This window comes from Mytilus trossulus, chromosome 6 (genome assembly GCF_036588685.1).
Source record: "Mytilus trossulus isolate FHL-02 chromosome 6, PNRI_Mtr1.1.1.hap1, whole genome shotgun sequence".
Classification (NCBI taxonomy): domain Eukaryota; kingdom Metazoa; phylum Mollusca; class Bivalvia; order Mytilida; family Mytilidae; genus Mytilus; species Mytilus trossulus.
This window is the reverse complement of record NC_086378.1, coordinates 45,128,900-45,156,808: the sequence shown is the minus strand read 5'-3', so window position 1 is coordinate 45,156,808 and position 27,909 is coordinate 45,128,900. Positions and strand designations below refer to the sequence as shown.

Sequence of the window (27,909 nt, the reverse complement as noted above, 5' to 3'; positions counted from 1 at the left end):
TGTATGGCAAAATTTATTTACAAATCTACCATTGTTTTTACAAATGTACATTTTCACTTATAATTTGGGACTATAGATTGAATATCAATTATTTCTATGCAAATAAGCAAACAGATCCATTCTCCAGTAGCATTTATTTATACACCTCTAGAACCCTTATATATACTAGTGTTAGTCCTTACTGATAATATTAATAATATATATGGAATTTCCCCACAAATGTTGGTGAATTTTGTCTCTTGTATAAAGTTATATTGCATAAGCATGCAACGAAAATTTTAAAAGTTCTATGAGGGAATTTTTCATAAATATTCATGCAAAACTCCCTTCATTGAAGTGCAAAACCTTTGTGTTGCAGTAGTGCAAGTTCATAGAATGTTGTTTGCTAACTTTTGGTTTTGTTAAAATGATCTTTTAAAGGATATAACAAGAACATTGTAGAGCACTATTATACTGCATAATATAAGGTGCAATTTTCTAACATATAAATTCTTTTTCTTGTATGTCAAAACTTTCACCTAATAGGAACTTAATGTTTATCTAATGACAAGATATTGTTTTCCAATGAGTGTATCTGCTACTAGAAATAATGCATACAACCTTTTGATTATGTTCTAAAGATAGTCTTGCCTAGCTGTGCAATAAATCTTACATGCATTTAAATTTTTAAATCTAGTACATTATAATAGTTGCCAATACCAAATAAATAATGTCTAAAACTAAATACACGTGTAATGTTTAATCAATTTAACATAAATAAATAATGATTCTATACACATATATATTATTATGCCATTTTGGCAGGAGTTTAAGAGTTATTCATCAACAATAAGTTACATTGCAAAAAAAATCTTCATCAAAGATATAAGCTCATAATTTTGTATGCCAGACACACATTTTGCAAATAAACACTCATCAGTGATGCTGGAATCAAAAAAGTTTAAATTCAATTTATTAATAGGCACTCTAGCAAAATTGCAAAAAAACACTACTAAAATAACTTTTAATTCAAGAGTTAGAGGACTTTTTTTAACAGAGTTGATGACAAGTTACAAGCTAGCTTTTGAAACAACAAAAAAATGTTTTTTGGCCTTTATGTAATTGAATTGCTGCCACATTGAAATACACCAAATCTCCTTCATTGATGAACAAAATATTAATACAATTAACTCTGGTTGACTAAAAAGTCTTTAAAAAACATCAAATATTCGAAACAGCTTCCTGCTGTTATCCAGTCTGGATTTCCCTTCTGAGTGAATAAAGATTGAGAATTCTCAGTCAGTGTTAAAATGATTTAAAACAATATTGTGAAAATAAATATAAAATATGGTATAAACATGTTCTACGTCAGTTTGGCATATACTGGAGGTGAGAATTTCTTTCTAATAAATTTCAGAATGTACAATGGAATACAGCTCACACTCGTTATCACTAGCACTTTCCAAATGAAATCCCATGACTTCAAGAAATGTGAATCTGGAAAAGAAATAAAATAATTTATAGTATGACCACTAATCTGAAACCCTCAGTACATGCAGTATGCCGAAGAGTTAGCCTGTTACTTTTCATAGTAAAAACAAGTTGATGATATATATTCCTGTTCAAGTAAAACAATTTCTATAAAAATAAACAAATCATAAGTATAAGCATTTATTGAAATTTTTGCCCTTGTTTTATCCCCTTTAGCATTAGACTTTTTTTAGCCTTTTTTATGGATTTTTTGTTTATGTTGGCCATTTTGCAAAAAAAAGTTCTTCTTTATATATCAGAATTCATTGTGGTAGTTTTATTAAAACATTCACAAGAAAAACAGAGAATAAACTATGAAATCAGGGTATGTTTTGATGTCAGAGACTTAAATGTAGTATGAAAATGTTATTAAAATTCTGTAATTGCTTCTTGAGGTTAATCGCTGGTTGTGTTGCCTATCTAGTTAAAAAAGCTGTAGAACAAATTAGAATCCTTTGGGATTGCTTAAGTATTCATGGGAAATGTTTATTTTACATCTCAGTTAATTATATTTTTATAGTAATATGTCTAACATTATTGACACAATTGCCATAATCTAATATATGGTGAGGTTTTATTTATTTATTCATGATTGATGATGTTTAACACCACTTTGAGCACTATTGTGCTGTTTCTAAGTGGTCAGTTCTTATTGGTCGAGGAAGCTGTGGTGTCCTGAGAGAACCATTACCTTTGATAGGAAAACTGACAATCCAGGCCTTGCGGTCATAAACTTTTGAGTCAGGGTTTTGTACTCATACTCGAAAATCAACCAATCAAAATGCTGGATTTCATGTTTGGAGCATGATTTTTGTGCTCCAAGCACTGAGCAAAGTTTTATGACTTCAACCCCTGGGCAATTAAGTTTGGAGTGGTATGCCACATATGGGATTTGAAGTTAGTGTTTACAGGCTAGTGATACAGTAGTTTTACTACATAAACCAGTCAGCCATCAACACCACTGTGTTTAAAAATGATGCAAAAACTTTACCACAAAGAAATCTTTTTGAAAGGTAATTTTATAGTGAACATAACAATAAAATAATATGTTCACATAACATTTTACTTACCAAAGTATGTAAGCACTGCCAGTGATGCTATATATATACATAAACTAAATATTTCTGCTAGTAACATCAGATAGTGCCAAGTTCGTATCGTCAGACTGACCATTAACAACTCCGTCAAAATAAGGGAGGTAAATGTTATGGACACAACATGAACAAAATCGTCTTCAAACAACCACAATGCTCCATAAATAATTATTCCACCTTTAATAAAATAATTTTCAATTATGTATAATATTCTTTATTTTTGATAAAAAACAAATATCAATAAAAAATATATTGTTGCTATTTTGACTACATATTTTTATTTGCATAATATGATTTTTACAATATTTTTGATTGGTCAAATACATTTATGGGTCAGTCAGCATGTGTACTGCTTGTTTACATTCAAATATGCATCTATGTCTGTTTGAATCAATAAATATTTATGTATTTGCTTAAATCTCTTTTCTAAATCAAATTTGAACCTTCTCTGGTATGATTTACTGTTTACTGTAATCTGTCCTTTCCTCATATTTCCCAGAATTTCATGTAACACTGTCCACAGCAATATCTTTACCACAACTGCTTTCTTTGTTTTACTTGTCAAAATACTATCATACTGACAGAAAAAAATTGTGACATTCGTTTTCTTTATCAAGTAAATTTTTTTGTGAAAATAATTGTTTTTGTCTCCTTTAATATACATTTGACTTTATTTTCTGTCTTTCTTAACATTTTTTCTTGCAGAACTATTTCGGATTTGAAAAGAAGAAAAACATTTCTTGAATTTCAATTGTGTATGATGATTTATCAAACCAACCACACATCTTAAAAGAGTGCTAATGAATTTATTAACAGGAATGCATTAGGTTGAAAAACACTGATTTACCATCCTCTTGGTTGTTTTTTTATTATATAAAAATGAGAGATTTCAAACTTTATCTACTTACCTTGATAGACACTTATAAGCACCCACATGAAAAATGTTTTAAATGACAGGGATCTTCCCTACAACATAACAAGAAATGATTTTAATAGAAAAAAAAATGAAATACATAAGTAGGTGGGGCATAAAAATGCAATGACATGCTAAGGGTTATTTATCTCTATCAAAAACCATGATAATGTATTTTCACCTAATTCTTCATCAAGAATTTTGAAGTTCATTTCCATGCTATTGAAAAAAAGGCTGAAATGCTTTGCACCCTGAGTGATCTTCACTGTGGCCATTTAATATTAACTTCCACATATTTAGTTCTTTAGCGCATACTTTTCCCATTGGCAACCATACCATAGAATCTTGTGCATTTACTTATAAACCCCCCTCCAAAAAAAAAATTGGAAATTATTTTGACTGCAACAAAACATTTTTATATCTTGAAACTATGTTTCCTATAACAAAAATGTAATCTGCTTACCTTCGTCAATTCTTTATACAATTCTGGATAAGTCATAGCAATTTCTGCTTTTACATCTTTATCAAGCACCAATGAAAATACAGGATACATGGTATAGACTGTAGAAAATCTATAAACCAATGAAAATAGTGGATACATTAATATATATATGCATTTGATAATATAAAAACAAATGATAATAAAAGTTAAAAAGAGGACGCAATTACCAGTTGGTAAGCCGTCCACCAAAAACATATAACCGTAGTTAAAAAGATATTTTGAAAGCTAACACATAAAAAAATTAGAAATGATTGCAATCAGTATTTTATTCCAAATCACATAGCTTTAATAAATCGGAACCTTTCAATCTATTATCTTAATGTAAAATACATGTCACTAAACCTTTATGTCATCATATTTGTTGATATCAGATAATGCATTATTTCTCAATGTGTTGTGTAATAAGTATCATGTCAAGATTTTTTTTTAATCTTCATTATTCAGTAAAGTCTGAGACAATTTAAATCTTCTAAAACTTGAAGAAGACATGCTTTTTATTTATCTGATTGATTGTTAGTTGCTTAACTCCTATAAGGCATTAGAAAAAACCTCCCCATTCAGAGCGGACGTGGCTGTGTAATTGTCTATCCTGCACAGCAATTTTTTTAACTACTGGTCAGAAAAAGACCTAAGTCACCATATTTCTATACCTCAGTCACACTTTAGGGCTGCTTTTTAATATAATACTCACCCAACCATTAGGAAACCAGGAAACAGGGCTACAGATGCAAAATAAAATACAGCACAAAATACTGCCTGCATGGTTGATATAATCAGCCCTCTATGTATCACAAACTGACTTAAGGCTGCAGATCTTTTGTAACTGGCAAATATAGATCACAGGTTTGAGATACACACATATAAGAGAGTAATGGTCAATCATTAAATAAAATAGATATTATAAAGTTGAGGTTTAAATAGATAAAAATATTTAAAAACACTGATTGAAATAGTGGGGAAGACCATTATGTCGTATGTTGTAAATGCTGGCCTCAAACATCTTGAAGGTGGTACACTACAGGGAGATAACTCTGTAAAATCAGCTAAACATTTTAATTATGTTGTGTATCAAAATAAGTGTTTGTCAAACTGCTATATAACCAGTGTAATTTTTCTGATAAATTGGTTGGGTCAAAGTTAATATTTTGTCAAAATTTTATGAAAATTAAACGAGCCAAATAAATTTTAGTTAAGGTGTTGGGTACCACCTTAAGTAATTTAGTTAGCTCAGAGTTGTAGTGTGAATTATAAATTCATATATCAATTATGGTCTTAAATGATCTAAAGAGCCCAATTCATTACTAAACAAAAATCAATTTTAAAATTTCTGCTAAATTTTATATAGCTGACAAAGACATTTAGTCACCATAAAATCAAACTTTTAAAATCTTTAGTCTGTTGTATTTAAATTTATAGTGGTATTCTTGCTTTACTAATTGGAGCCTATTTCTTCAGATGCTTTTCTGCTAGCGATCTACATGTATGCTTGAGTTGTAATGATCTTAAAGATAACTTACCTATTTCTACCATGTACCAATAACAATCTACCAATATAACTAAACTGGGTAATAGAAAAATCAGCTGCCAAGGAGGCTTGTTTACCTTCCTGTATTAAGGATAACAAAAATATCAATTCTCATTCAATTTTTCTTGTGTAATATTCTTTCAGTATGGAAAATAGATAATATTTACAAACAATTAATTAATTTATTTTTGTGATGTTTTTATATATATGTGCAAAATATGTGAGAATCAACCTTTTCAGAACACTATCTAAATTTGATGTGTTTAAATCATTTTTCTTGATTTACCTTCACCAATTATGCTCAAAACAAAGATAATTTAAAGCTGTGTATGTATAAATACTTGTGTAGCTTTTTGACCAAAAACTGACCTAAATAAAATGGCTGAAACCAAGGACAATGTTCTCTTCTGAAAGTCTTTAATTATTACTTTGTCAAAGAAATATTTACAAGGTTACTCTTCTGTTTCTCAAATGTCAGCTCCATGAATTAAGAAAATTGAAATCGACTAGACAGAAAAAATACAAATTAATCCCTCACAGTCAGTAACCTCATCACCTAATGAGTATGCCAGTATTCATATTTTATATAAATGTATGTGTGAAAGGTTTCATATAAATATATATGTCTGACTGACCTTTCCAACAATTCCTATACCAGCATTAGCTGCTTGGATCATACTAACATCATTTCCTCCGTCACCTAAATAAAATATAATCTGACATATTACACTGATATTTGTAAGGACTATTCCATTAAAATGTATGTGGGAGGGTAGGAAGGGACTTTTGAAATATCCCTACAGCCAAGAACCATTTTTAGATAATTTTGCATAATGGTAATAGACGCATACTAAAAAGACCCATGACTCGCATTCAATAATCAAACTTTCCTTTCAAATCTCCCACATACATTTTACTGGAATAGCTCTTAAATTTGATAGACATGTGAATTTTTTTCTGTTTTCTATAAATTTGATACAACCTTGATCCCTACTAATACTTGGGTGTAATGGCACATGTTACTTCCTATTCATGTAAAACTGTGTTAAGTGTGCTATAATTTTCAATGGATATCTAGGAGTGTGTAAAATAATTACTCATACTGATTAGGACAGCAGTTTGCTGAGTAGGCAAATAATTTTGGCATTTTCTGGTTAAATTTGTGCTTTTTTAAACATTCAAATTAGTATTTCACTTAAATCGACAATTAGTATCCAAAAATAATAATGAATCCACAGAATGATGAGAAATAAATGAAGAATGTGTCCATGGGACACAGACGACGCCCCCATTTGCATACAGCCTTATAAACAAGCATAAATTAAGAACAGTAAAAGTGATGCCACCAAAATTTGAACTTGATCTGTGTTTTATGGTAATTGGAATTGTGTATAAGTTTCAATACATTCGGTTGAGGCAAAAACTAAAGTAAGAGAACATAAACTAATTTTTGGAACGTACAGACAAAGAATGGTTACACTTAAACGTTCCTTGTGCTGCTGTAGTGGCTTAAAAACCCATCCTCATTTAATTCTCACCTATTGCACAAGTCCTTTTCCCGGTATGATTTCGTAATAATTTGACTATATCAGCTTTTTGTGTGGGAGAACATCTGCATACAACAACACTTGGACACTGACAGGCTAACTCCACAAACTCATGCTCATAATACTTCAAGCAAACCTGGAAATATATTAAGTCATATTTTATAATTGATAAGGCTTACTCATACTTTCAGGAACAACAAAGCTTACTGTATATTCTGATTTATTGTGAAGTATTCATAAATTAAGTGGTCTTTTACAAAATAGAATTTTATAAGTAAGAAAATTCATAGGTTTCTATGAAGAGTGTTATCAAATCAAAAAGAAACTTCATATTCCTGCATTTGTTTCAAAATTCTTTGTTTGTCAATCATGATATGCCTATTCAAAGAAAAGTGATGCTTAAATATGAAAAATGTTTTTTGCAGTAGCTTGTTTCCCCTTCCCCTTCCCCCCCCCCCAACCCCCTAAAAAAGTAAATAAGGAGTCATTAATATACATTACACTCCCACAGCTGATTGAAGGAAAGGGGAATAATAGCATTGTCTCCCCTTTGGTAAACAATTGACTTACCCACCCCTCCTCCAAAAAAAAAGTCCGCAGGTAAATGCAGTCAATTACCTGAAGTGAGTTGCCTGTGATGACTAGAGCTGCATCTTGTTTACGTCGGAGAGCATTGAGTTCCAAATGAGCATCAGTTCTGCCAATAACAGTACCAAATGTATGAATGTCTTGTAATCTAGATACCAGTTTAGAACTTTTAGCAATACAAATGGCTGTTTCTAACTTATCACCAGTCAACATCCAGACCTGACAAACAAAACAAAACAGAAAATATTAAATGAAATATTGGAATTATTAATTCACGGAAAGTTTAGGTAATTTTATTTTTTCATTTGTGCCAATTTAAAAAAAAAAATACACTCTCAGTAATACCTTCTTCATGCCTCACCTTTATGCCTGCATTTCTCAGTAACTCTAATGTAGGTCTAACACCTTCCTGTAACTTATCTTCTACTCCTGTTAGACATAGCAGCTCCATGTCACGCTCAAGACTCTCTATAACGGCCTGGACTTTAGCATTTCTGTCCTGTGTACTCATCTTAGCTTGGTGATACCGAATCTGAAAAAAGACACAAATTTATTTTGAACAATTTTTCATGTAACTCATTAGCTAGAAAGCAGGACTTCAAGTCAGGTGTTAGTTAGAAGTGACAGACTATTCAAACAAGAACTTATGAAATCATGTAAAATTCATATTTTTATTATCTGTTACGTCTTTCTCTCATTAATTGTCTCACTTGTTGGTAAGTTTTTAGCTTTGTTCTTTTTTGCTGACCTTCACACTTAATGCTATACTTTTAACTTTATCACAGTATAACCAGAATTTGCTATTTAAGGTTGTAACAGGAAAATCAATAATAAATTTAAAATCAATATTAACCAATTACCTCGAACTCTTGATACTGTTCTTCTGTTAAAACCTTTTTTGCAACTACTAATGTTCTCAGTCCTTCTCTAGCAAGATTTCCACACTATAAAAAAGAAAAGTTTAGAAAATATACATAAATCAAAATTATGTGAGTTGTCAAGAGAAAGACTGCAGTAAATATTGTGATAAATGCAAGACACCTTACAAAATGAGTTTCTGTTCTTTCTTTTATATTATCAATTTTAATTTGTTTGATGTACATAGTTTGTTTACTCTTTTTTAGAACTTCCTTATAAAAGATCTAAATGAAAATGGCCTTAAAAATAAACAACTAAATTAGATCTTATATATTTCATTTTATCATATTTTATTATATTTTACACTAATAAAGTTACCCACTTTACAGTATGACACAACAAGAATGTGTCCCATGCACACTATCATTTTCTATGTGCAGTGGACTGTGAAAATGGGATAAAAAACCCTCAAATTTGGATTTAAAATTAGAAAGATCATATCATAGGGAACATGTGTACTAAGTTTCAAGTTGATTGGACTCCAACTTCATCAAAAACTACCTTGACCAGTAACTTTTACCCTGAAACAGGACAGACAGACTAACGAACGAACGGACCATCCAACGAATGGACACACAGACCAGAAAACATAATGCCCATAAATGGGCCATAAAAATATGCTTATAAAAATGATAATTTTAATATTCTAATTCCTGTATTTACAGAAAGATAAATTTTGGTTTACCTAAGACCTAGAATAATTTAACAGAATAGATATGAACTGGGTATTTTGATTCTTGGTCATCTGTAATGACTAGATACAACTAACTTAATGTTTATGCCAGGGACATAAACAGAATCAACCAATAAATAACCCTAGTTTCATAAACATTTATTCTGTAAATTATAGCAGGTCCGAAAAAAACTTATGCTGCCTGCTAGTTCGTCAAAATTATCTTCCTTGTAACTTACCTCTTCCTCTAACCAATCATTATACTGCACAATGGTTGTCATGACCATATCTGCTCCTTTCATCAGGAAAGTTATTTCCCCTGTATCTTCTTCCTGTTTTATAAAATATTTGCAATTTAATGTCTTCCCTTTTTAAAACTTGATTCAACCAAATAACTGTGATTGTTAGTTTCTATGAAAAGCACAAAAGTTTATACAGAAAAAAATAACAAATTCTATGTTTGTTGTAACTTGTGTTCACAGTCACAATACCTTGAACATTTTCAAATTAATTTTTAATATAGTTTAGAAATTTCAGAACATTTTGGCCTCAACGATCACTACAAAGACAGTTAGTATTACATGTGCATTTCGTGCAGAAAAATTGTTACCATCATACTTTGGATTCATTTATATTCCTAAATACCATTTTTTTTTTGTTATTGCAGGAAAACAACAAATTACAAATTTGCTGAGTGACTATATGCAGGCTTTTGAAAAACCACAAAATCAAATATCTGTGAAAATGCAATTTTCCTCAATCCACGAAAATTGTTACCCACAAAATTAAATGAATCCACAGTAGTGTTGGATAATCGGTTGAAATTACCAACCGATTATCTATTACAATCGGTTGACAGCAACCAACCGACTATCGGTTATAATCGGATCATTACACCTTGCCCTCTTTATTTAAAAGAAATCATGCATTTAGTCTCATTGTACTTGTCTAATGTGTATATCCATATCATTGTAGAGTTTATATATTCATATTTGATCTTTTGTTTCCATTTCATTTTCTGGCGTACTAACTACTAAATTATAATTCTGGTACCTTTGATAATTATCTATTTAGCAGTTAAAACAATGAATTAATAAGAATAAAGATTCATATTGAACATATTTTATCTCATAATTACCAACAGAGACACTAACATTTATAAATTTCAATGGTGAAACTCACAAAAAAAATTCAATAACATAGCTGTATGAACATTTGAATGCTTCAAATTAGGAAAAGATATATAAAGTTTTTTTAACTTTTAAAAATTTAAAATTACCAGAAAAAAATAAAACAATGCATTTGCATTTCACAGTATACATGGGTATTAACTATTAAGCCAATGTCTGTTAATTCGTGTAGAACGCTTTTATTACTTTTGTAATCATTATTTTCTTTCAATTGTGTCATTCTTGCGTCTGAACTTATAATTGCAAGAATGCGGAATTTTTACATAGTTGAACCGTATCCGATTCGTGATTTTTATATTTTTATAAATGGCGGACAAATTTCGGAAAATTTACAAAAGTAAACGATGTTTGGCAAGCAATCTGGAAAGAAATATGACGTTTTTGATGCTACAAATGGATAACACATTAATAAAAGGCAACTTGCAACACGTTTTAATGAAGCAACGGAATTATTTTGTCTAAAATCAGAATTATTTGTACGCTCTAAAGTAACAAGTACCGGTATTGAAAGAAAGTATTTCATACAAAGTTATTAATCTTAAATACCATTCCATCAATCTGCAAATGCTTTTTGTCACGTTTATAAAGAAGGAAATTAGTTATTTCTTTAATTATAGGATGTTTGACATTGCTACTGTCATCGACTGATATTTTTTGTTAATATTGTTTGACTGCGTATATATGAAATGCAAACAATAAACGGACCGGAAGTTGACAAGCTCAAAGTCCGGAAACTTTAACGACAATCGATTGAACAAATTCCCAATCGATTATCGACATCGCCAGTCCCACCCAACTGATTTCAGACTTATTCCGATCATCGGAACAACACTTATCAACAGTATTATTTTCAGCTTGACAACCTTGAAATTTTTAGAGTTTAACAAAAATATTTACCTTGACAATGATTCCCATCCTTTTGGTTTCTGATGTGAAAGGAAAAACCTGTAAAATCTGGAATTTGACAATACTGCCTGATGGTGTCCGTAGCTGCATGCTGTTTAAGTCTCGTTTGACCAATGTCAGGTCCACACTCTCTGTCCACTTCACCAGAGCAACCTTAAAAGATTATGTTTGTAAAGTTAATAAGCTTTATAAAATAGATGAATATATGAATAGAACGATAAGTAGCTTCTTTTTTCCTTTTAAGAATTTGATGTTGAGGATAGTATGCTTCAGACATATGCCAGTTGTTGTAGACAGTAAGTTCAACTCCCGGTGTCTTTTCAAGGTTTTTTTGTGTGTTTTTATTGAGGAAAGGGTTAGGTAGGTGAGGGACTTATAAGGAATTTCTGAAAAAAAGTGACTGCCAAATCCTGAATTCCTGTTGTGAAAATAATGTGTCTGTACCCTCATCACAATATAATTCGTTCCTGAATATCATCATTAAACTGCCTATTCCTAAATTCCAGAGAACTAAATGACTCAATCCATAACTACCAAAAAAGGTACTTCCACTTCTTTGTTATGAATTCCCGACATATTTTGTTATATATTTAAACAAGAATGTATCCTTAGAACACAAATGCCTCGCACTATCATTTTCTATGTTAAGTGGACCATGAAAATGGGGTAAAATCTCTAATTTGGCATTACAATTAGAGAGACCATATCATAAGGAACATTTGTAATAAGTTTCAAGTTGATTGGACTTCAACTTCATCAAAAACTACCTTAACTAAAAACTTTAAACTGAAGCGAGACGAACAGACAGACAGACAGACAGACAAACGGACAGACAAACAAACAAACAGAGGGAAGAACAGACGTACAGACCAGAAAACATAATGCCCATAAATGGAGCATAAAAAAATAATAAAGCTATCACTGTGAAAACTAAAACTTTTAAATAACTTTAGCGTTACTGGCTGAACAATATACTGATTCAAATGTGCTATAACTATCTGAAACCACCTACAATAGGGGCATTATGTTTCCTGGTCTTTGCCTCCATTTGTCTGTTTGTTCGTTCGTCTGTGTGTCCGTTTGTCCCTCTTCAGGTTAAAGTTTTTGGTCAAGGTAGTTTTTGATGAAGTTGAAAGTCCAAATAACTTGATACTTTGTACACATGTTCCTTATGATATGATCTTTCTAATTTCAATGTCAAATTAAAGTATTGATCCCTATTTCATGGTCTACTGAACATGTAAAATGATAGTGCGAGTATACATAGGGCATCCATGTACTATGGACACATTCTTGTTCTTTAACAAATTGTGACTTGAATTGAGAGTTGTCGCATTGGCACTCATACCACATCTTCTTATATCTATTTAAGCTGTTATAGTGTTACATACCTCATCAGGACTAGAGGCCTGGTATACCACAGTCTGTCTACTTTGTCTGTCAGCCTCTGTATCATCAAAGTTAACATCTTCATCATCCTCAAAGACTGGGGTGACATTGTGACAAAGTGCAATAGCTCTGACAGCTTCATACACACGTGTTACTACAGTCCTTCTCACTGGACCTCGAGTTGGTGTCATGGATGGCCCAAGAAATGGTTGTTGTGACTGACCAGGGTCCTCCTTCTGTCCAAACATTAAGTTCAGGTGTTGGGTAATCTGAAATGAATATATAAGCTATCACCATCTGTTTTGAAGTGGTTGTTGTTGCTTAGTCTTTAGTTTTCTATGTTTTTTTTTTTTTACTTATGTTGTTTATTATTTTGTAATTTTCGTTTTTTCTGCTATGGCATTGACAGATTGTCATTTAGTTTGAATATTCCTTTGGTATCTTCGTACTCTACTTTATGAATTTGACCTACCGAATTAGACTATTTACCGGATTTGTAATCACATAAGCAACACGACGGGTGCCGCATGTGGAGCAGGATCTGCTTACCCTTCCAGAGCACCTGAGATCACCCCTAGTTTTTGGTGGGGTTTGTGTTGTTTATTCTTTAGTTTTCTATGTCGTGTCATGTGTATTATTGTTTTTCTGTTTGTCTTTTTCATTTTTAGCCATGGCGTTGTCAGTTTGTTTTAGATTTATGGGTTTGACTGTCCCTTTGGTATCTTTCGTCCCTCTTTTATGACTTGTTTAAGAACTAATTAGTTAGATGTGCAAATGCAATGCTTTTATAAAAAAAAGAAGATGTGGTATGATTGCCAATGAGACAACTCTCCACAAGAGACAAAAACGACAATCAAATTTAAAACTATAGGACATAGTACAGCCTTCAACAATGAGCAAAGCTGCATAGTCCGCTTAAGTCTATTTTATCGAAATGAATATAAACTAATTGGAATTAAAATTGTTACAGTGCTAGCCTTCCCAAAAATTCAATAGGAGAGTTTACTGTATCTCATGTTTATGGTAGCTGCAAAACAGTAGCTCTTATGGCTTTATATCATATGTTTTGTTGTATATAACATTTGAAAGGACTATAAGAGCTACAAGTCTGCAGTTAATGTTATGGATACCATTATTGCTACTCACCTCATCAGCAGTTTCAGGTGTAAAAGATACAGTTCCCAAGTGTAACTTCTTAAATATCTGAAATCATAATAAAATTGAATTAGACATTGTAATAGTTCAAAGATTTAGTGCCAGCACCAAAACTGCATTAACAGTAACCCATAACTTTCAAACACTAGTTATTTCTGTGCAAATGGGTTTTTTTTAACTTTTGATGCGATACACCAAATCAAATTATAACCAATTTCCATTTTAATATCTATCAAATTTAAAAAACGGAATTGAACATGAAATTTTAATCTTTTACTGGCTTTTATTTTAATAGCTAAGATAGCTGAAAACAGAATTAAGGAATTAAAACTAGAAACCTGTCTATATTATTATTCTTCATACATTTGTTCAACAACAAAATCAAATAACTACAAAATTCACATAGAATCCCCAGTACGGTAACTTAATACCTAGCCAGAAACTAGAACTAAGTATTTTTTTCTAGAATTATGTTTAGTTTACACTTCTAGTGTCAATGTCAACAAATGATGAAATCATTTGAATGTATAAATTTACCATTTCATTCTGCGTCAGTGTCCCTGTCTTGTCTGATAATAAATAACTAATTCTACCGAGCTCCTCACAGATAGTAGTACTTCTAACTATAGTTTCATTTATAATTTTGTCTCTCATGATAAACCAGGAATAAGCAGCCTTTCCCATATCTAAATTTACTCTTAAACTGCAAAATGAAAATCATCAAATATTAAAATACTGGAAACCAAAAAACTACTTAAAGATTTTTTCTGGCCTGACTTCTATCATCTAAATCATTGTAAAGAAAGGGTGATTACAGATTTCAAATCCCAATTAGGTCAATAACAATTTGGAAAAAAAAATGAATGAACTTTCACTTCTAAATTTTTCAGTATAAAAACAATATAATTTTTAAGTTTAGAATGAAATTTGTCATTTTTTTCTCAAGAATTTAGAAGTGTTGACACAAGGGTTATAAAGAAATTGAGAGTTCTGAAATAAATTACTAATGAATATGGTTGAAGGAATGCCCTTGTTTAGATTCTCATATTAAAAACACTCTGATAATTTCTCATAATTAAAAGGAACCTTCCTTACCTGATAGGTATAATATATGAAAACAACAGCACAAATCTGAATAAATATCTGTACCATGGCCCAGCAAAACCCTGAAATTAAATTCATCATATTTTATAATATTATATATCACATGCAAAAAAGATTTATTGAATTTAAACCAGATGATCCGCAGGGCGCAGCTTTATACGACCGCAGAGGTTGAACCTTGAACAGTTGGGGCAAGTATGGACACAACATTCAAGCTGGATTTAGCTCTAAATTTGGATTGTGATTAAATAGTTGACACAGCATAGGTTTCTGACACAGAATGAATGTGGTCTAATGAACTTAAAAAAAAATTTTGCCTTTGAGCAATTCACTATGCTGTTGAATATTAATCCTCTCAAAAAAATGTTTGAAGAAATTTTCTTTTCATTTATGAAATCTGAAATGAAAAAAATTGACCCCTCCCCCCCCCCAATTTTTTTTTCACATCCCCCTTTCCTTTATTTCAAAACTGATTTCAATTCAAATTTCTAATAAAGTTTGCAACAATGACTACTCATTTAAATACATCATAAAATATTAAAATGTAAAAAAAAAGTGCTTGTTATCACTGACAATGACTGAATGGTAATTATTTTAATCTATCAGTTAGTAGTAAAAGTGAATATACATTGTATATTGTATAAAACAATGATTTAAGTTGATTCAACTACTATTCTGGACAAAGAAAGATAACTCCAATTGAAATCCAATTGGAATTTCTTGCTATTGCACAATATTATGCAATTAGATATTTTTTGCTATTGTGCAATACTGTGCAATTGAAAATATTTGCTATTGCACAATACTGTGCAATTGAAGATTTCTTGCTATTGTACAATACTGTGCAATTGAAGATTTCTTGCTATTGCTGAATTTATAACTGTGCAATTGAAAATTTCTTGCTATTGCACAATACTTAATATAATAATTTTGGATCCTGATTTGGACCAACTTGAAAACTGGGCCCATAATCAAAAATCTAAGTACATGTTTAGATTCAGCATATCAAAGAGGCCCAAGAATTCAATTTTTGTTAAAATCAAACTTAGTTTAATTTTGGACCCTTTGGACTTTAATGTAGACCAATTTTAAAACAGGACCAAAAAATAAAAATCTACATACACAGTTAGATTTGGCATATTAAAGAACCCCAATTATTCAATTTTTTATGAAATCAAACAAAGTTTAATTTTGGACCCACGATTTGGGCCAACTTGAAAACTGGGCCAATAATAAAAAATCTAAGTACATTTTTAGATTCAGCATATCAAAGAACCCCAAGGATTCACTTTTTGATAAAATCAAACTAGGTTTAATTTTGGACCCTTTGGACCTTAATGTAGACCTATTAGAAAACGGGACCAAAAATTAAGAATCTACATAAACAGTTAGATTTGGCATATTAAAGAACCCCAATTATTCAATTTTTGATGAAATCAAACAAAGTTTAATTTTGGACCCTTTGGGCCCTTTATTCCTAAACTGTTAGGACCAAAACTCCCAAAATCAATACCAACCTCCCTTTTATGGTCATAAACCTTATGTTTAAATTTCATAGATTTCTATTTATAAATACTAAAGTTATGGTGCGAAAACCAAGAAAAATGCTTATTTGGGTCCCTTTTTGGCCCCTAATTCCTAAACTGTTGGGACCTAAACTCCCAAAATCAATCCCAACCTTTCTTTTGTGGTCATAAACCTTGTGTCAACATTTCATAGATTTCTATTAACTTAAACTAAAGTTATAGTGCGAAAACCAAGAAAATGCTTATTTGGGCCCTTTTTGGCCCCTAATTCCAAAAATGTTGCGACCAAAACTCCCAAAATCAATCCTAACCTTCATTTTGTGGTCATAAACCTTGTGTTAAAATTTCATAGATTTCTATTCACTTTTACTAAAGTGAGAGTGCGAAATCTAAAAGTATTCAGACGACGACGACGACAACGCAGACGACGCAGACTACGACGCCAACGTGATAGCAATATACGACGAAATTTTTTTCAAATTTTGCGGTCGTATAAAAATGTACAATATAAAAGAAAACGTTCTTCTGATTTTCATTGATTGCTCAATGGCTTCTTATTAATATCCTGTTCGTCTATTTTCTCTATTCTTTTTTTTCCTTTATTCTGTGTTTTAACCTATATTTTTCTCTATTCTGTTAACCCCATCCAGACCATCATGTATAGGAGAACAGTAATACTGGCAAGATAAGTGTAAAAGTTACAATATTCATGTTACTAACAATCATGATTACAAACCTTCAGTATCATCATCACAAAGGATAAAACTAAGACAGCAAAAAATAAAAACTTTGTTAAAGTGTTGACTTCTTCGTCTAGCAAACCAACCTGTAAATAGAAATAAAAAGCATATATTAACTTCAAATTTAGCATGTCATTCTGTTGGTTTCTAGAAGCAAATATTCAAATCTAATATTTTAATGATATGTTTTATTTTTCAATTTAGGGGAATAATCAAACTCTTAAATACAGTCTTAATTCTCAAAAATGATATAAAAAATGTACATATCAGATTCCATCATTAAGTTTCTAGCATTTTTTTTTTATCTTTTGTCAATATTGTATTTCACAAAGCAATAAAAAGTAGGGTAAAATCTGACAAATTTCATATTTGTCTACCTGAATACTGCTGAAACGAAACACCAAATACAGGGTTGCCACTTTCTTAATGCACTTTAATGAAATTATTAATTTAAATGTATCAACCAACTTTAAATAATGTCACTTGTTATAAAAGTGTTGCTGAGGCAGCATTTGGATAGACTTTTTAAAAAATTTGTAAGGGTTCCGCCGAACCCAGTGTCTCGCCTATTTTTGCTGTAAATCGCAGGCTCAACAACGAGGAAAAAAATCAATAAAAATATTCCCTCTTGTTACTATTTTATGATTGTAAGAAAATCTAAGTCCATTTAAAAGTAAATTACAGAAAAAACGGAGTAATCTTTTTACAAACTTTACTTCTGGATACAATCTTATGATCATAAATAAGCTTCTGTCCAAGTTTGGTACAAACCCAGGATAGTTTAAGAAAGTTATTAAAATTTTTAAAACTTTAACCACAGAGTGAATGTAATGGTTCCCCGCAGAAAAAACTAAGTCCATTTAAAAGTAAAATATGGAAAAAATGGATTTATTTATTTACAAAATTTACTTCTGGATACTATATTATGATCATAAACAAGCCTCTGTCCAAGTTTGGTACAAACCCATGATAGTTTAAGAAGTTATTAAAATTCTAAAAACTTTAACCACAGAGTGAATGTAATGATTCCCCGCAGAAAAAACTAAGTCCATTTATAAGTAAAATATGGAAAAAATGTTATTTTATTTTCACAAAATTTACTTCTGGATATTATCTTATGATCATAAACAAGCTTCTGTCCAAGTTTGGTACAAACCCAGGATAGTTTGAGAAAGTTATTAAAATTTCAAAAACTTTAACCACAGAGTGAATGTTTTGTTTCCCCACAGAAAAGCGTTATACATTCCTGACTTTTGAAATAAATAAATGAATGGTTTCTTAAAGAAAAAATCAAATCAATTCTTGTTCCTCTTTTCTTAACAGACTGTATTAAATTTCCTTACTTTACTTTTAGGTTGTGATGTATTCATAACACTCCTGGTCTCTGAACCAGTATAGATTACAACACCCAATGCTATCCCTGAGGCTACAACTGTATTTGACCACAGTGTATTATCTACTGTCAATGAATCTTCATAAACTTCATCATCAGTCTAAAAATAATATGAGTTAAAAATAATTATTTGATTACTTTGTTAGAAAAGTAAAAACATAATGAACACATTTATATAACAATTTTCTTTCAGAATTAAAAAGCGGAATAAGACCAATTTATATTGTTCTTCATACAAGTCTTTTGAAATGCATCAAAAGTAACCACACATTTTTTTGTATTGCATTCCAACTTAACAAGGAACAATATTATATCTTAGGTCATGAGCCTAAAATTCAGTGGTTGTCATTGATTCCTGTCTTTCATATGTATCTGTTTTTATCAGAAATCAGGCTGTTGGTTTTCACATTTGTATTTTTTTCATTTTATCATGTCTGGGCTTTTCAGCACTTTCGATATTTGATTGGTTTTGCTCATTGTTGATGGCTGTACCTTGATCTAGAGTTAATTACATCACATCTCGGGTGGATCTTTGTCTTTGGCAATCATAAAACATTTCTTATCTTTATATTGCTACATTACTATATGCCATTTTCTTTCTTCAAAACAGATCATATCTGACATTCTACATACATAACAGCAGAATAAAGCTGGACTAGATATTTAATAAATGAAATAGTGAGTTTCATTGACATTTATCGTTTTTAACAGAAATATGTAGCATGTATTGGAAAAGACTAATTTTCTACTGTTTCTGTATCTAAATGTTTAAAAAGATTCAATATGTACAGATGGCATATATACCTTATTGAAAAGGACATTTCAAGAATTTTCGGCTTTAATCTTAGGACATATTGTTTCAAGTAGTTATGTTTATTCTATTAGGTTTTAAAAAAAATATTTGCTTCTGCAAGATCTATAAACTTTGGTAATTTTTTTAACATATATTTAAACTGTCAGACTTTCAATACACTAATGTTTTAAAAATTCATGGGTTACCTACCCTACGGAATGTACCAACAAAGTTATGGATATCCTTCTGTGGTGCCTCAGCATACAACTGTGCCCTGATATCTAATATTTCCTGAAATATCAAAATAGTATTTAAATAATGTAATAGAAAAGATAAGTTATAAAGAACGGTGACCTATAATTGTTAATGTTTGTGTCATTTTGGTCTTTTGTGGATAGTTGTCTCATTGACAATCATACCACATCTTCTCTTTTTATATATGATAGAAAAGCTGTTGTACAATGCTTATTACTTGAAGCGCTTTATTCTGAAAAGAGTAAAATTGTTATTGTTTAAAAATAAAGATCATAAAAACACATACATGTACATATGATATCACAATTATTTAATCACAAAATCCATCAAATCTAAGTCTACCCTTTATTTTTACTGATGAAAATGTGTTGCTGGTTTGCTGTCTGACATGCTTAACTTACACCTAAACTTTCCATATCAAAATAAGCTCTTTTTAAAAAATGTGATGGATGGATAAAATGCCATTAGGATTATTATATACAAAAAAATACCCAGGGTACTAATGAAAGTGATTGCATTTGTAAATTTGATAATCATTTCATCAATTATTCATTTATTTTTTCCAATCATTGACATACCACATTAGAGACAAGTCTCTGAGTATTCTGTATGGCTAATCTAAGTTTCCAATCTGTCTCTCCATCTAACTGGTCTGTCCTTATAAAACATGCTCCTTGCTTCTCTGTTGTTCTGATAAAAATCATATCAGCTGGCACACGCTGGTCCTATAGAATATAATTTAATATATATGAATTGTAATAAAGACATATACCTTTTTAAATTAAAGATAATCATGATAATAGATGTTTTCTTTTTAAGACCACAAAATCTGTTATTATTATTATTCTTTTTTTTTCTGTTCAAACAGTTTAACAAGGTTGTTTTTTTAAAGATTTGGCAGGACAGACTCATTAGAATATAAGTTTGCAAATACATTTATATAATTTGTTCTGCTTATCATGCATTATATAGTTTTAGATTTATTTTCTGTTTGAATGTACATTTGTACCAACTTTGTGTCGATATTTTGCATTGTCCTTCAAATGGTGGTTTTATGATTTGCATTTCTCAAATAATTACATGCCTCAAATGACAGAGGTTGTGGATTCGATTTCAAGACTGATCAAATTAAACACATTAAACAAGACTGATATGTGTGACTTCTCCACCAAAAATGGGTCATTTAATAAAAAGGACAAATAATTACATGCCTCAAATGACAGAGGTTGTGGATTCGATTTCAAGACTGATCAAATTAAACACATTAAACAAGACTGATATGTGTGACTTCTCCACCAAAAATGGGTCATTTAATAAAAAGGACAAAGTTAGTTAGCTCAGAGTCAGAATCGTGTGTCAGAAGTGAGCCGGTATATGTAACATTTGCCATAGGATGTTAAATAGTAATCAATCAATCACAAAAATATTCATTCATTGCCTAAGCTAAAACTTTTTTATTTAAAGTATCACAAATAAACAGGAGCCTGATGTTCAGTGGTTGTCTTTTGAGGATGTGGATCATAAGTGTTTCTCATTCTCGTTTTTTAAAATAGATTAGACCGTTGGTTTTCTTGTTTGAATAGTTTTACACTAGTCTTGTAATTTTTGGGGCTTTTTTCTGTTCAGTGTGAGCCAAGGCTTGGTGTTGAAGGACGTGCTTCAACCTATAATGTTTTACGTTTACAAATTTTGCCTTGGATGGAGAGTTGTCTCGTTAGCACTCATACTATACTTCTTATACATTTTGTTGTATCTATGAAATTTCACTAAAATGTTACCTTTTCAACTTGAATAAGATCACCAACTTTGATGTCTGAACTTGGAATGGATACCAGTCCGTCTCTTGTCAACTTTTTATACTTCTGTGAATTTGCTTCTTTATCTCTTCTGTATCTTCTATAATCATCTAGAGCTTCTCTACACATTGTCACAAATATCACAAATCCCTAAAAATAACAAAATGTAAGGTGTAAGTCTAACTAAACAAGTGAAACTGTGAGATACTTCCCACTGTTGATACCCCTGCCACAACTGGATAAATTTAATAGTGTAAAAATATGGAATGTTCAGTCAAAAGGAAGTTGTTGAGTGGTGAATCAGAAAACTCATCACATGGTATATAGCTGACTTAAATAAACCCTGAAATAAAGTTTCAGAAGTCTTCATGATGTAGAAAAATATTGGATGGACGGAAGGACTGACTGACTGATCGACAGAAATACAGACAGAGGTAAAACAGTATACCCCCATTTTTTTTTTAAAGCAGGAGTATAATTATCTAAAGGTTTGTTTGTAGATTTTAGTAAAACCACAAAATTATTTTTTTCTCGAAGCAAGCTTGAAAAACTAAATACAGAAAGCCACACAAAACTTTTAAGTGTTGTTTTAATTAATGTCATTAATGCGACTGGGTGAGTATTGTACTAATAAGAACACCATTCTAAATTCTATGCATATGCATTTTTTCTTGAAATTAAAATAAATTATCTCATATATTTTTTCATTCTTCAATAACTTCTTATTAACAGTAACATATAAAGAAGGTCACACTAATACAATTTTGAAAACAATGTCCTTAAACTGTTACAATATGTTTTACTAGTGTGGCCTTGAACAGTCATCCCTGATCTTACCAGTGGTCCCCAGTATGTGTATAGATAACCAATCCTAATGGCTGGTATAAACTGTGATGTAGCCATAACCAGAAAGTATAAATTCAGGAAAAACTTGAACTGCTCAAATAAAACCTGAAAAATAAAAAACAATTGAGGAAATCATCAAAATGTTTGGAATGAAAATATGTACAAGTTTGCGGAACAACTAACTAGCAAATTTAATAGTCTTAGATGCATGACTCTTTTCATTAATTGGCATTGAACTAGCTGTTCGTAACTGCAAGTACAATGTACTATCATATCTGTATTTTGTGTCTTTGTGTGGATGTATAAGTACCAGTCAACATCCACTCTTGTTTTTTAGATGTATTTCTATTTGTATGTTTGTTTTCATCTAATGAGTTAAGCCTTTTTCAACTGATTTTTATAGTTGGTCTTATCTTGTACTGTTTCATAACTGTCCTACGTTAGGGGAGGGTTTGGTGTCAACAAACTTGTTAATCCCTGCAACATTCTGTATATATGCCTGTCCCAGGTCAAGAGCCATTAATTTAGTGATTGTCGTTTTTCCAACATTATTTTGAACATTAATAAGCCAGTTTGCCTTTTCATTTGAATTATTTTACATTCGTCACTTCTGGGCCTTTGAAAGTTGACTATGTGGTATTAGCTTTGCTCATTGTTGAAGGTTATAGAGTGACCTATAGCTGTTAATTTCTGTGTCATTGGGCCTCTTATGGACAGTTGTCTCATTGGCAATCATGACATATCTTCTCATTTTAATATTATTAGGTACAAAATTGAGAATGGAAATGGGGAATGTGTCTATTTTGAAAAAGATTGATTTTTACTAGATTTTTGTACTTTTTATATGTAATTATTCGATTGTTACCTTTGGAATAAATGAAATTATGCTATATTTCTGATTTCTGATGACGTTCTTTGGATATTTCTCATCTTTATTTGGTTCTAAACCAATTGGTACAACTCTGGATTTAAAGATCTTCTCTCTATTGCAAAATTTCAGACAACATCTAAAGAAAAAAGTAGTTTGCAAAATAGATTAAAATTAAATCTCATTCTCGGAACAAATGTTGTGTTAACCAGTCATGTACTTATATTTATATGAAACTTATTGATACTATAATACACCCAAAAAAAAACATATCAATAAATTTTTTTGCATATATATTTAACTAATAAAATTAAAATACTGTCAAGATTTCCACTTGAAAAATTTGACTGCACTTTGCTTTTTTGGTTCTCTAACCCTGATGAAAACAATGACAACTGAGTAATATAAATTAATTTGTATTCAAGGCACAGATAACCCTTTATCGATCCCATCACTTTCATGACTTAATACATTTCTGGAGCAACCATGTTATGTGACATATGAGAAAAATCAGAACTGTCCTAGTAAAACAGACTATTGTCAATAAACATGCTTTTTTTTGTTTGTGATACACTGTTCTAAAAATATACAGTAATGTTTTACCTTGCACAAACCCCACAACAACCTTCGAAGAAAAAACTCAGTCTTGACTGATTGGGGCGTCGATGTCGTTTTGGTCTGACAAGAGAATCGCTTTCATCATCCATGTCAAATGTAGACTCGCCTATCATCAATGGTATATCATCTAATTCTTGGTCATCATCATCTGATGTCACTCTATAAAAGAAAGAAAATCTGATTAATGAGAGTCTGGAAGGGGATATTTTTTTTTTTCAACATCTTAAACATTTTTCAATAGCATTTAATCATTTTGACCCTTAATTTGTATTTATTATTTTCAGCACTCCATTATTCTCTATTCTTTATTTTGTTGGCATAGTTTGCTTTGAATTCTTCACGTATTACCCATTATTATATTCATTCTAAATGTTAACCAACCCATGACTGTATATTATACACTTTGTATGTTGACTTTTTGTGACATGCCACGTGCACAGCCATTCCCTTGGTTTGTGAAAACAAATTATGCCAAAAGTCTATTAATTTTAGGTTTAAATTTCCAAAGGCAAACAGTAGATTTTGAATTATCAGTATCAATAGTAATGACAATATAATTGATTATATAATTCACATATTTACATGTAAGTATGATCATGATTACATAATTATCTAAAAAAAAAATAAAAGCATAATTCATGAGTAATGTACAATGATGTAATGTGCATGTACATTTATTTTTGTAAATGCTACAAATTTTAGATTACCATATCTAACATGTCTAACCAGTTTAAGGATACATACGATGAAGCATGTACAAGATTTTTTTACACACTCACTGATCATGGCAGTGATATCATATCAATGCTTATTTTTACATGCTTAATAGTTATGAGATTTCTTTCTGAAAGACATGCATTTATAATCAAATATATATATATAGACAATACAGCATTTTTTTTAAATTTGAAATATATTGACAGATATTTTTAATTTTCAGTTATCATGGTCATTTTGTAAATATTGTAAAGAAGATCGAATGGTTTTTGAATTTAAGTTAAAAAATATATATGTATTGTAAAAAAAATTCTCATTATTATGATTATACATTTCATTCTATAAATTTGTATATATTTTAAACAATACAAGATACATGTACCTTCAAATGATAAACCACTCTGCAATAAAAAATGGGATATTGACTTTAACTGCATAAATATATTATTGGGATGGTGCAGCAGTTATAGTGTTGATACAGGAAACTTTCACGAAGGATTCATGAAAGTAAAAAAACAAGAATGGATAAACTGAGGTCTCCGTTAAATATTATTGGGATAGACATTATAGTGCAATAAATAAGGATTGATAAATTAACATGATTAAGGTCTTTGAAAGTCCATACCACATCTTCTTATTATCTACATGTAAATGTATGAAGTATTTGTCTCTGAACATTGCATGATAAGCAAGAAACAATCAAACAATCAAAATGTAAAAAAATATATCTTTTTCATACTAATCAGATATATAATATTGTTACTCAGTCTTCCACAATGCATTCAGAATTTATATTCTGCACCAAAAATATTTTCAAACTACTAGTCTAAAACCAAATATTCCAACAGTTTTCTGATGTGCCTACACAAAGTTTTGCAAATTTTTAGTACAAATGTAGTAGGAATAGCATTTTATTAGGTCATCAGACTAGTGTTTCACATTGAAGACTGAATTTACATATAAAATTGAAAATGGAAATGGGGAATGTGTCAAAGAGACAACAACCCGACCATAGAAAAAAACAACAGCAGAAGGTCACCAACAGGTCTTCAATGTAGTGAGAAATTCCCGCACCTAGGGGCGTCCTTCAGCTGGCCCCTAAACAAATATATACTAGTTCAGTGATAATGAACGCCATACTAATTTCCAAATTGTACACAAGAAACTAAATTCAAATAATACAAGACTAACAAAGGCCAGAGGCTCCTGACACAATGCCTGACTTGGGACAGGCGCAAAAATGCGGCAGGGTTAAACATGTTTGTGAGATCTCAACCCTCCCCTATACCTCTAGCCAATGTAGAAAAGTAAAGGCATAACATATACACTACTCAAATAAGCAATGAAAATAATTATACCAATAAAACATTTTTTTATCATTATTAATGTGCTGTAGTGCAGTAAGCAGTTTAATTAAAGGAATTGGATAGATTTAAATGTGGGTTCTTTCATACATGTACCTTCCCATTTTCAAGACTATAGTTTCATGTGTTTTTAATATTTTTTTAAGTGCTTTTTCAATCATTTCTTTATCAGTTACTGGTGAATGCCACCAAGAAAGTTGCTCATGGAATAATTCTAAAATAAACATTGAAATACATGTACAACATTTACAATGTATATAAGATGAACAATTATACATGCAACTTTCACAGCTTACAAGAAGGTTGTGAATAGTACATGACCAGTAATTTAAGTATTCAAGATCAACTTATGTTAGGGATGTTGCAATATCATGTGAATATCTATACTATGTACACTTAACATAATCCTGATTTAAGTCTGAAGGTAATATTTGTGTCAAAGTGGTTTTTGTTTGTGTTTTTTTTTCAATTTACTTACTCGTGTAAAAGATACCAATGAGACTTTCAAACTCATAAGTTGAAATTAAACCAAAAATCCCATAAGAAAAACAGAACAAGTACAAAACTGTCAAAAGACAAATAAATGTATACAAAACACAACATTGGAACAAAAATATTAAACTGAGCAACACCAACCCCACCAAACACCAGGGTGATGTCAGGTGCTCTGAAAGGGTAAACAGACAGATCCTGTTTCAAATGTGAAAGACACCTATCTTGTAGGTAGAGTTATATCCCTCAGACATTATTTTTTTTCTTTATGTGAAGCAAAATCGAATAAATATTAGCAAACAATCATGACAATAACATGAATAATATGATTTATTATTAAATAAGGAATGTGTACATGGGACACAGATGATGCCCCCACATGCACATCATATTAAGTAACATAATTGGAGAATGGTAAAAGTGGCTATCAAAATTTGTCCTTGATCTGAGTTTTGTGTTAATGAGCATGATAAGTCATGTAAGTATTGTAAGTTTCATAAAATTTGGTTGAGGGTAAGTTAGGTTAGAGAACAGACACATTCATACATGCATACAATTTTCTTCAGTCTGTGAAATCTCTTGTAACTTGACGACCATTTGAAAAGAAAATGTTAAAATGACGGAATCAATGGAAACCGTCCAAATATTAGAAAATACAGGTTTGCATACTAGTCATGCTAGTAGGTAAAACTTACATAATTGAAGAGATAAATGAAAAATGAACAGATCAAGACATCAAAATGGGCATCCATGATCCATTTTGGAAAAGCAAAATATCCATTTTTTTATATCGGACGAGCTCTGACATCCCACAGTCCCAGAAAGCCTGTCAAAACAGTCGTTCGTCGTCAAGGGAATTCTCCATCTACCTTATCTACATGTATATGATGATAAGACCCCTATCTTCATTTGATGCTGACAATATGACAAACAACATAAAATCATATGACTATTAAACATAAAAGTACCAAAATGTCTAAAATTGTGTATATAGAATTAACAGTATTTACTGTTTCCAGGTGGCTAAAATACAATTGTATAGTTAACAGATAAATGATACCTAAGTAATTTTCGACTGGTTGTATAAAACCTATAGCTGCTTATAACTTCAGTGTTGAGTTCTGCAAAGGATCTAAACTCCAACTGACAGATATGCCAAAAGAAAAAAATAACTTATGACTCATTGTCAAGTGGTATTTTGAGGACGAATTTGTCAGGGGTTATAGGAACTAGTTATTTTGCATGTTTATGATTCTGCCTTGTACCTTATATACTGTTTTGATTGACGTGCTCGTCTAGTAGTACCGTATTGACTACTTTTACTCATTTATCCTCATCACCAAATATTGATTTCTTCCTAGTCGCTTGTGTCATGAAAATATTGACAGGAAGAAAGTGAAAGTTTCAATAAAAATTTACTATTATACTTTATCAAATTTAATTTATAGAACAAAATTACAAAAGATTAAATACACACGTTAAATTATG

General features: G+C 30.8%; 1 protein-coding gene across 3 annotated transcripts; it reads right to left on the bottom strand.

Annotated features, from left to right (window-relative positions):
• LOC134721422 (probable phospholipid-transporting ATPase IIB) lies at nucleotides 1-27,819 on the bottom strand. Of its 3 annotated transcripts, none has more exons than XM_063584419.1 (26): nucleotides 27,687-27,819; nucleotides 23,834-24,007; nucleotides 23,228-23,369; nucleotides 22,354-22,467; nucleotides 21,499-21,666; nucleotides 20,299-20,445; nucleotides 19,676-19,756; nucleotides 18,623-18,772; nucleotides 17,276-17,365; nucleotides 15,005-15,075; nucleotides 14,447-14,612; nucleotides 13,901-13,957; nucleotides 12,757-13,023; nucleotides 11,357-11,518; nucleotides 9,509-9,601; nucleotides 8,539-8,622; nucleotides 8,040-8,210; nucleotides 7,709-7,897; nucleotides 7,082-7,226; nucleotides 6,179-6,243; nucleotides 5,536-5,624; nucleotides 4,710-4,841; nucleotides 3,980-4,088; nucleotides 3,512-3,569; nucleotides 2,580-2,780; nucleotides 1-1,476 (listed from the first exon to the last, which is right to left on the bottom strand). In XM_063584419.1, exons 1-26 carry the CDS (start codon nucleotides 27,746-27,748, stop codon nucleotides 1,343-1,345), a joined length of 3,321 nt encoding a protein of 1,106 aa, XP_063440489.1. In that variant the 5' UTR covers nucleotides 27,749-27,819; the 3' UTR covers nucleotides 1-1,342. The 3 variants fall into 3 exon arrangements, with proteins under 3 accessions (XP_063440489.1, XP_063440490.1, XP_063440491.1); XM_063584420.1 differs by lacking the exon at nucleotides 27,687-27,819 and adding an exon at nucleotides 27,482-27,610; XM_063584421.1 differs by lacking the exon at nucleotides 27,687-27,819 and adding an exon at nucleotides 24,948-24,966.
• Nucleotides 27,820-27,909: the final 90 nt, after the last annotated feature.